The 10,615-nt window shown below is 37.5% G+C and overlaps 2 protein-coding genes across 2 annotated transcripts; both read left to right on the top strand.

Annotated features, from left to right (window-relative positions):
• The first annotated feature begins 3,360 nt into the window (after positions 1 to 3,360).
• LOC130710571 (uncharacterized) lies at positions 3,361 to 5,989 on the top strand. Its single transcript, XM_057559885.1, has 3 exons — positions 3,361 to 4,400; positions 4,484 to 5,714; positions 5,804 to 5,989. The coding sequence occupies exons 1-3, from the start codon at positions 3,361 to 3,363 to the stop codon at positions 5,987 to 5,989; spliced, it is 2,457 nt and encodes an 818-aa protein (XP_057415868.1).
• Positions 5,990 to 7,238: 1,249 nt separating this feature from the next.
• On the top strand, positions 7,239 to 8,947 carry LOC130727493 (probable WRKY transcription factor 17). Its single transcript, XM_057578638.1, has 3 exons — positions 7,239 to 7,947; positions 8,285 to 8,410; positions 8,509 to 8,947. The coding sequence occupies exons 1-3, from the start codon at positions 7,346 to 7,348 to the stop codon at positions 8,684 to 8,686; spliced, it is 906 nt and encodes a 301-aa protein (XP_057434621.1). The 5' UTR covers positions 7,239 to 7,345; the 3' UTR covers positions 8,687 to 8,947.
• Positions 8,948 to 10,615: the final 1,668 nt, after the last annotated feature.

The raw sequence follows: 10,615 nt of genomic DNA, 5'->3' as shown, positions 1-10,615 counted from the left end.
ATTGCTTTATATATTGTCGAGATTATATGTAACTTGGGATCAAATCATCATTCATATCCTTTTAGCTATGTTTTATGTCGTTAATTACCTGAATCATCAAATCATTCACATTTTTACTCAAATTAATTATGCTCTTGTGGGTAATAAAACACTTTATTCGAGCATTTAAGGTAATTGTATACTTTTATACGATATAATTGACTATTATATATACAAAATAAAGTAAGCTTCAAAAAAAAATATACAAAATAAAGTATATATACATATGTACTCACCTTAAGATAAGGTTAGCTTATTTTATTTTTGATTTGGGGAATCCCTGGTAACGCGTGGTACGTATTGGATACCAATTAGGAAAAGGGGAGACAAAATCCCAAATCATGTTGATTAATTAATTTAGATTTGAAATAAGTGGTGGGATGAATAAAATACAATGTACCGTATGATATACAGATCATAAAGGAAAGATTTGCAAGGATTTCTTCTCCTACTAGCTAGATATGGTTAACAGGATTTAAAGTCAAACCTTTACCAATAAGCATTATTTAGTTAGGATGGGTCATGTGCATAAATTTTTTTACTAAACGGTATCTAAAAAATTAACAAATTCGAATAAAATTGAATGTTTTATTTTTATTTTGACATAACTATTTCTATCAAGAAAATTCTAAAACATCATTTGCAGTTAAATTCGAATAGCATTCTTCTTTAATTTATAGCGCGCTATTCATTATTATTTATTCTCAAAAATTGAGTGTTTGATTTCTCTGCTAATGCAATGACTGTATTAGTGAACGATTTATAAATAATGTTAATTAGAGACATACTTAATTTAACGGGTGATCGATGGTTACCCGATGCTAACTCACCTAAACTTTTAAGTTTTAAGCAATACTGCAATAACATGATTTTGGTTAGTAAGAGAAAGGCACCAAGAAAACAAATTAATAAAAAAGTATAACCCAACCTTCTAGATGGCAAATGATATTGAGAAGGTAGTTGATAATTGAATTTGACCATTTATTTGCAAGGAGAAGATAAAGCACGGACATAAAAAAATAGATTATCCTCCATATGTTCGACATATTGTTGGGTTGAAGAATTAAGCACATCTCTTCAAATCTTTAAATTATTAAAATCTTCCTTTTCATAATTTATATATATAGAAAAAAATAAGGTTTATATACATTTTTGGTCCTTAAAGTTTCAATGATACTTAATTTTAGACGTCTTTATAGGCTTAATTGCTTAAATTAATCTTAGTAATTTCAAAATTGAATAATTTTATTTAGTCAAAATGTTGATTTGTCATTCAAAAAGTAATGAAAGTGATAATGAACATATAACACAAGTTTTAACGTGTAAAGTGATATTAACTTGAGTTTAATTTCTATGCACCGACGGTGTACAAAGTTTTTACACCGTCAACCAATCAGATTTTAAGGATGTGAGAAAAATTTTCTTTTTATTTAATTTCATTAATTGACGCAACACATCCTTGAAATCTGATTGGTTGACGGTGTAAAAAAACTTTATATTGTGGATGCATCATCCTTTTTCTCTATTAACTTCTCATCATTCGCATGAAAAATTATAATCAACTTAATTTTTTTATTAAATGATAAATCAACATTTGGAGCAAAATTGTTCAATTTTAAAAGTATATGAATTAAAATCAAACAATTGATATTATAAAGGTTAAAATCACATATTTTATTTAGACCAAAAGTGTAATTAAGTTATATTTCTCATCCGCAAGGTGGCAAAGCTTTTTTTTTTTGTTTCCCAAGGTATCCCTACCGCCGATAGCCATGAAACTAATCATTCGAGACTCTGAGATCACATTAAGTGGGTATGTCTCCCAAGAAATGCTTCAAAAAGCCTTTTAGTACGTTTTGCATGGTCAATTTAAAAATCTAATACATTAAAACCAAATTTGTTTACATCACATTAACATGGCTATTTATATATTTTTGGCAAACTAAACTATAAATCTATGACAATGTGTATCGATCAATTCTTTCCCTATAAATAGCATCTTATTATTCTTTAAAGATTTGCAACCTAAAAAAAGAGCCTGAATTATATATGCGGGAGTTGATCCATTTCTATCAGTATAAGTTGCATAAAAAGTGTGTCTTAATTCACATTTTCTACTTTCTTAACTTTCAACACAATTTAGAAAGTCTCATGTCCTAAATTTATGCATTTTTTCATTTACAATTTCAAATATTTAAACCAAATTATTTTCAGCTTCCTATTATTACACATAATAGACTCTTAGACATTAGAATGCGATATTAATTAGTCCCCACAAAACAAACAAATTATGATTTCGGTCCATCATTAATTAGAGTCAAATTAGAAAAGGGAATTGTTATTTCAGACCCCCCATAGCTATTCAGACCCCCAAAAATCTGGAAAATGTCAAAAATACCCTTAATGAAAAGAGAAAATTTGAAAAATACCCCTCCCTCCATCCTCACCTTCTTCCTAATGCTTTGTTCAAACCCCCTCCCCCTCCCCTTCACCCCCCTCTCACCACATTCTCTTTCTTCTTCAACTGTCAAACCCACTCTCAACTTCAACACCCACATTGTTGCCGGCCACCGCCTCCACCACCCACGCCACCGCCGCTGTCGTCCTCACCCAAAACCATCACCAACGCCGCTGCCGCAGTTGTCGTCCTCACCCGACTTCTCCTCCCTTGTTGCCGTCGTCGTCTGTAAAGGTACTGCACTAATCCCGATCTAGATTTATCGCACTTTTAATAAGCGTTAGCACCGTACTATTTGTGTGCGTTAATGTCGCACTCTGAAAGTGCGACAGAGACGCACACTGAGAGTGCGTTTTTCTGTTATTATTATCCCGACGCAATGTTAAACCGCGTCTCTGTCGCACTTATAAAGTGTGTTTGTGACGCGCTTTATAAGTGCGATTTATACAGTTCTGGCCTGTAACAGAAACAATAAACAATTTGCAATTTTCGTTTTGCATTTCAGAATAAGTCTCCCTAAGTCATATGAAGTGTACATGCCACAAGAAAGGGTGGAAGAAAGGCAATTAGCCAATGTAGAAGATCGACATGATGTGTCAATTGCAGCGGACTACACAGAACAATTTACCACAGACAGGATATTTTCATAACCAATGAGTGAGTTTATGTCAAATAAGTTGAATTTATATGTGATGCGTATATATGTTAATATTCTGTAGGTTTTTGCTACTCGAGATGAGCTTTTGGATTGGGCTAAGAATGTAGGAAAGTAACTAGGCTTTGTGATCATTATTAGAAGGTCTGATTGTGGGAGTAAGGGATGTGGGAGTAAAGGCATACATTTGGCTATTTTGGTCTGCAAGATGAGCGACAAGTACAAACAGTTCAAGCCTGTGTTGATGCGGAAGGAGACAGGAACCAAGAAATGTGATTGTCTGTTCAGGCTCAAGGCGAGATACACATCAGAAGATGGTTTGTGGAGGTTGACTGTAGTACGTGGAGACCACAACCATGCGCCAGCCGAGACTCTGGTTGGCCATGCCTATGCCGGTCGCCTTACAAGTCAAGAAAAGGATATGGTGGGTAAAATGGTTGACAATAAAGTCAAGTCAGGTAACATGTTGCTGGCATTGAAGGATGTCAACCCTCAGAATCTGACTACCATACGGCAAGTGTACAATGAGCGGATGACACACATTAGGGTCAAGAGGGGACAATTGTCAGACATGCAGCACTTGATGAGGTTGTTGGAGGAAGACAAGTACACGCACTGGTCCAGAACTAAAGAGGGTTCCACGGTGATCCGGTCCTTATTCTGGGCCCATCCAGTTTCCATCCAACTGTTCAACCAATTTCCTACTGTTGTCTTGCTTGATAGCACGTACAAGATCAACAAGTATAGGATACCATTGCCGGAGATGGTTAGTATGACATCAGTTGGATTCACATACACCATTGCTTTTGGCTACATGTGCAATGAGCGTGAACCTGAAGTTACATGGGCACTTCAAAAACTAAGGGGGTTGCTACTTAGGGAGGAGGACATGCCTAAAGTCATGGTTACTGACAAAGACACTGCTTTGATGAACGCAGTTACAACCACATTCCCCACAGCAACTCACTTGCTACGCCAATTCCATATTGTTAAGTGTGTGAAGGCAAAGTGCAAGCTCACTATCAAAGACAATGAGATGTGGGATGATGTCGGGGACGCATGGAATAGAGTCATGTATGCCGAGTCAGCGGAGGAGTTTAATGCGAGCATGGACTTCTTACGTTCACTTTTTGGGGAGCCCTCTGACCTCATGCATTACATTAAGGAAACTTGGTTGTCGTTTAAGCACAAGTTTGCGAAGTATGCGATTGACCGTTATATGCACATGGGTAACACAACTACAAACAGGTACATTCTTAGACACTGAAATTTCATTAAGTATGCTACATTCATTAAGTATGTATTAATGTTAATGTTATACCTTTGCACAGGGTTGAAGGTGCACACGCAAAACTGAAAGCGTGCATCAAAGATAGGAAGAGTGACATGTGTGCGGCTTGGGCAGCTATACATAGGTGCACACTTCTCCAGCATACAAGGATTAATGCTGCTTTTCATGCAAGTATCTTCATCGGAGAGCACACATTGAAGGAGAAGTTGTACGACAACCTGCATGGTGTAGTCTCAAGATATGCGCTCATGTTGATCGCAAAGGAGAAAGCGCGCGTTGGAAAATGCGGCTGCACTATGAGGAGGACACACGACCTGCCTTGTTCATGTCAGATTGGTAGGATGGCCACTATTCCATTGACGGCAATGGACCAACATTGGAGGAGGCTTACATCAACATCTGCACCTGATGAATCCCAACCTGTTTTGGGATTGAGCATTGCGACAGAGTTAGAGGTCATTGTAAATATGTTTGAAGAAGCTAATGTTTCGAGAAGACAAGCTATCAAAGAGGGGCTTCGGGAGATTGCATACCCAGATCAGACTTCTATGTGTCCTCCTCCAAACAAGTTGCCTACAAGGGGTCGGCCTAATGAACCTAAGGGTTCTACCATACGCATTCCTTCATCTTGGGAGAATGCTGATGCAATAGCTGGGTCAAAGCAAGCTAGCAACTCATCAGCTCCACAAGGCAAGGGGCGTAAGACCCGGTCGGCAAAACGGAAGAGCATTCCTTTGAAGCAATCTGCACCTAAGAAGAGAAGCAAAAGGATTGCAAGCAACTCAGCTAAACTCACGCCACAGCACCCGAAAGGCAAAGTTTACTCGGCCAACTACATCCATGAAGTGCCTGAATTCCTCCGTGAATATGTCATTGACATTCCGAATGTTGAAGATGATGGGAATTGTGGATATATATGCATTGCTTCCTTGATGGGCAAGGGAGAACAAAATTGGCGTCAAGTCCTACAAGACATGATAAAGGAGCTTAGATTACGACAAGGTGTTTATCATGGTATGTATGGCACCAACACATGTTACGAAAAAGTACTACAAGCCTTGCATCTTGCTCCAAATGAGTTTGCAACGGAGGAGAAGTGGTTATGCGTGCCGGATATGGGCCACGTTGTTGCTACGATGTACCAGATTGTGTTTGTGACATTGTCGAATCGAGGGGGCGCCACCTACTTCCCACCCACCGGTCCAGTGCTACATCCGTTAGAGAACCAGATTATATGTTTACTCTTTGTCAACAACAATCACTGGGTGAAGGTACTGATCAATATTACATTTAGTATGAATTTACCTTACATTACATGAACTTTATGAGATACTTAACAATATTATTGATCATTTTGTAGGAGCTTATTTCAAGTGACTTTCCTTTGCCAACGGTTAATCCACAATGGATGTATCATTGTACTGTTGAAGCTCGTGGTTGGCAGCTACCATACCTGGATCGCATGATCCTATTCAACGAACTCTATCGAAAGGCAAATGTAGACATACATAAGATCGATGGAATCATAAATCTCGCTGAAGATTAGTTTCATGATGTTGTAGTAGTCCATTTGCAAATTTTCATATTAGTTGTAATGTATCAATGATAGATTATAATGTAACAGTTATGTTTCTGTTGAAGTTTATGTTTCTGTTGTGTTAAAGTTTCTGTTTATGTTGGAGTTTATATTTCTGTTTGTTTCTGTTAAGTTTCTGCAAAATCTCGCCCTTTAAAACTGTGTGACCAACACACTTTCAGTGTGAGATGGTAACGCCTTTCCAAAGAGCGATGCATATTACGCACTTTGTAACGGCGCGACTAACGCAGTTCACTAAGTGCGTATATGTGTCTTTCCTATGTATAGTCAGACACTGGGACATCAACTCTGACACTACTTAATCGCACCTTGAACGTGCGCTCGCAACGCATGTTCAAGGTGTGTCTACGTCGCTCCATGGGTATGTGCGATAGACACGCACTACAAGGTGCGTTCAAAAGGGGCATTTTCAAATTTCCGGTTTTTCATTGGGTCTGAATAGCTGTGGGGGGGTTTGAATAACAATTCTCATTAGGAAAACAATGCTTACATTTAAGAAAGTAGTATTGTTTTAGTCTTCGATTTACTCGAAGCTCCAACGACTTTATCATGTGTCTAGCGAGACTAATATCTCAATAAGACACGTTATAGCGTGTAATTTTTTTATCAATATCAATTTTTTTACATATTATTTTCAATTTTTGTATAATTAATATTAATTGTAAAATTTGAAATTGAAATTAAAATTACTGTTCAAAATTATAAAAAGTCAGTAACCGCGTGAATTCATAAGCATTTTTCCATCCATCTTCATGAGTAGTATGTATGAGTAGATGAACAGTCATCAAACCCAAAAGAGAAACTCATAATATTTTACAGCTACCAAAATCAAAATTTGCTCATTTCAGAAACACGCATAATTCTTACTTATATTTTCATCCTAATTAATTTAGCCTAATTGAAACATACCCCGAAAGTGTGGAGTTGATTTTCTAGATTTCGTTGCTACTAACTTTGAGTTCCACGCTTTGAAGTTAGGACCGTGGACCCACTTTTCAACGTTGAACTTGAACACACACACACATTATTCCTGATCTACCGTTCACAAATCTTCAAACTCATCTCAGCCCTTCATTTAATCAAACAAACAAAATCAGAATAAGAATATCATGTTTGACCTGACCCAAACAAACAAAAACACACACTCTCTCTCTTCTTTCTCTCTCCTCTCACCCCACAATATAAGTGAACCCTCTTCTCCATTTCCTTCACTCTTTTTCCAACATAAACAGAAAAAAAACCTGCTACTTCTTCTTACGACACCGTTTTGACTCTGTTCTGATTCCACCACCACAACCGGTGAAAATGACGGTGGAGCTCATGGGGTTCCCTCAAATGGACCAACAGAAGAAAGCAATTCAAGAGGCTGCAAACGAAGGCTTAAAAGGCATGGAGCATCTCATCAATCTCCTCTCTCACCAACCCTCTCATCTCCAAACAGATCTAACCGACGTAACCGTTTCCAACTTCAAAAAACTCATCTCCCTCCTCAACCGCACCGGCCACGCCCGCTTCCGCCGCGCACCTCTCCCCTCCACCCCCACTCCGCCACAACCTAATCCCATCGCCGTTCACCACCCTAAGCCCACCGTCGCACAATCCCTGACTCTCGACTTCACAAAACCCAACAACTTCTTGACCTCCAACGCTAAGTCGTTAGAGCTCGAATTCTCCAAGGAAACAACAACGTTTAGCGTCTCCTCCAACTCCTCCTTCCTCTCCTCTGCCATCACCGGCGATGGCAGCGTCTCCAACGGCAAACTAGGCTCCTCCATCTTCCTCACCCCGGCGGTCTCCGCCGGCGGGAAGCCTCCCCTCTCATCAACAACTCCGTCCAAGAAAAGGTGCCACGAGCACTCCGGCGATCCCTCCGGCTCCAACACCAAGTGCCACTGCACCAAGAGAAGGTACCCCGCGCTTCACCGTAGATTTCCCCTGATACCAAAAAAAATTGAAAATGGTTTTTGTTTTGTCCTTTTCCTCGTTACAATCGAAGCCAATTAATTATTTAATTAATTTAATTAATTAATTAACAAGTCTGCGTTAATTAGAATAAAAAGTCAACGATTTCGGTGGTAGTGCAGTTAGAGTCCTTGAATGGGCACGGCACACGTGAGTGAAAGTGACTACATAACGTTTTTTGTCTTTTACTGTTGACCATAGCACACGGTGCATGTTAGCAAAAGCAGCGTATTGTAAGATTTCGATTTTTAATTTTTAAATTTTTTTTTTTGAAATTTTCAGGAAGAATCGGGTGAAGAAGACGATAAGGGTGCCGGCGGTGAGTTCGAAGGTGGCGGATATTCCGGCGGACGAGTACTCATGGAGGAAGTACGGTCAGAAACCGATCAAGGGCACACCATACCCACGGTGAGGATCAGTGATGTGTTTGAATCGTGGCCGTTGTTTTTGTTTGACTTTGGTCAACGACATTTTACTGACGTTGTTTTTGTGTGTTTTGGTTTCAGTGGTTATTACAAGTGCAGCACCGTGAGAGGGTGTCCGGCGAGGAAACACGTGGAGCGGGCAACGGATGATCCGGCGATGCTGATTGTGACGTACGAGGATGAGCACGATCATGGGATTCAGACCGCGATGCATGATAACATTTCTGGTGCTGTGGGTTTCGTATACGAGTCAACGTAAGGTGGTAATTTGAAGGGAAAAAATATTGGGAATTTTTTTATTTAATTTTTTTTATTGGGAGTAGTAGGTAAAAGAGGGAAAAAAACATGAATGGGTTGGAACCGAGGTGGTGGTTGCAATGTAAATTTGTTTTGGATGAAAAGATTTTATCATTATCTTTTAGGGACTAATCTTACCTCTTGTGGTATTGTGATTTATTAATTTATTTGAGACAAATTTCAAGTGGTTTTAGTATATGTATAATCAACATCTTGGAATTCACTTCTCTTTCGGAGAATCAATTATGATATTTAGAAGCAATTTATAAACTTTCGTTTAGAATTGATTTTAGATGGATTCTTCTTTTTTTAATCAATTTTGATATATAGGAACTTCCACCCAAAATTGATTAAAATCAACTAATATGGATTTTCAATCACGTATTGAGTTATGTAGAAGTGGAATGCAATTTGGGATGGTTTTATTGGGTTGTTTTAGTGTGTTGAATGGGTCACCATCCTTTTTGACATAGATGTTGATAAACATTAGTAATTAACAGGTATCCAAAGAGCATTGATCTATAAAATATTTTACATAATGAGTTGTTTACCTGTATAATGGCAGAATTTTCAAAGACAATCTTTGCTACTCCATTTGACATGTAACGACATGGGTGAAAAAAGGTGTATAAAGAATTACAATCCGAGAGATTTGTAAAAGAAACTTTAAATTTACGGCCGTTTATTTTCTTGTTAAAAAATATGAAAGCGGAAGAATGACACATTTTAATGCACTTATTTTCTTTTTATGAAGTCGGGCGTATTAGTTGATGTTTATATTACTCTTGCTTAGTTTGGCTTGTTTTGAAAGTAAGAACTATTCAACCTTTGAAATGTGTATGAATTTGTGATTTGTCAATGAAGTTTACTCTACATAAAATATGAAGAAATTGGGAAGTGCTTATGGGAGCATAACATTATGGCATTTACCGTTCCTCCGTTATTGAACGATTCAACATTTTGGCTTTGAATTTGAATGCGTTGACTTTAACAAAAATAATAGAACTAAGAGCATCTCCAATGCTAGTTCTTATTTCTTAGTTCATAGCACTATTCATGTGGGCCCGTACTGCCACATGTGCTTAAGCAACTCTATGCACATTTTGCTCCAACCATGAGTTCTTAGTTCTTAGTTCTTAACACTATTCATTTGGTCTCACAATAACATTATAGTAGTAATATTTTTTACTTTCATATAATTTTGATTTAAATTTAAATGTTAATTCAATATCTAAATTAAATGAATTGATGAATGAGAGAGAAAAAATTAACTTTTCATACTAAGAACTCAAAAAGTAAAATATTTTATATAAGAACCTAGTTCTTATTTTTAAGAATTAAGAACTCCACGTCATCTCCTCCAATGGTTAAGAACTCAGTTCTTAGTTCTTAACTAAAAAATAAAAACTAAAAACCTTGCATTGGAGATGCTCTAATAGTTCTTACATCATTTGCTAAAATAAACATACACTCAATTCATTACCCTTATTTTCATGCCACATGCACATATATGATTCTTAAACCATACTATTATAAGTTATAACAGTGCATCTTTCTCTTTAAGAGTGCGACTTTGGCTCTTAAAGCACTTAACAAAGAGGTTCAACAAAACAATGCCAGCTATAACTCCATTTTCTAAAGTGGTTGACAAAGCTTATATTCCCACATCACACCTCATGATATTCCACCAGCACTACTAAATAAAAGTAACCTAAACGTGCCCCCAATTTCTATAATTTGACCTGATATTCTTGACCTAAAGTTTGTTGCAATTGTCAAATCTATGCTTATTCTTCTTCAAGCATATTCAAGAACCAACCATATAATAACTAGTACCCCCAATACAAGGTAATTGAAGCCCACTTTTCTTCAGTACCGTTTACATTTTATT

Source organism: Lotus japonicus, chromosome 1 (assembly GCF_012489685.1).
Source record: "Lotus japonicus ecotype B-129 chromosome 1, LjGifu_v1.2".
In the NCBI taxonomy this organism is placed as follows: Eukaryota; Viridiplantae; Streptophyta; class Magnoliopsida; order Fabales; family Fabaceae; genus Lotus; species Lotus japonicus.
The sequence above is the reverse complement of the archived record's forward strand: the minus strand, read 5'-3'. Positions and strand labels throughout refer to the sequence as shown.

Excerpts from the sequence above, each read along its gene's own strand:
- LOC130710571 (XM_057559885.1), top strand. The coding sequence starts at position 3,361 with ATGAGCGACAAGTACAAACAGTTCAAGCCTGTGTTGATGCGGAAGGAG. Across the intron at positions 4,401-4,483 it reads GGTAACACAACTACAAACAG|GGTTGAAGGTGCACACGCAA; the intron begins GTACATTCTTAG and ends ACCTTTGCACAG. Across the intron at positions 5,715-5,803 it reads ACAACAATCACTGGGTGAAG|GAGCTTATTTCAAGTGACTT; the intron begins GTACTGATCAAT and ends ATCATTTTGTAG.
- LOC130727493 (XM_057578638.1), top strand. The coding sequence starts at position 7,346 with ATGACGGTGGAGCTCATGGGGTTCCCTCAAATGGACCAACAGAAGAAA. Across the intron at positions 7,948-8,284 it reads TGCCACTGCACCAAGAGAAG|GAAGAATCGGGTGAAGAAGA; the intron begins GTACCCCGCGCT and ends TGAAATTTTCAG. Across the intron at positions 8,411-8,508 it reads AAGGGCACACCATACCCACG|TGGTTATTACAAGTGCAGCA; the intron begins GTGAGGATCAGT and ends TTTTGGTTTCAG.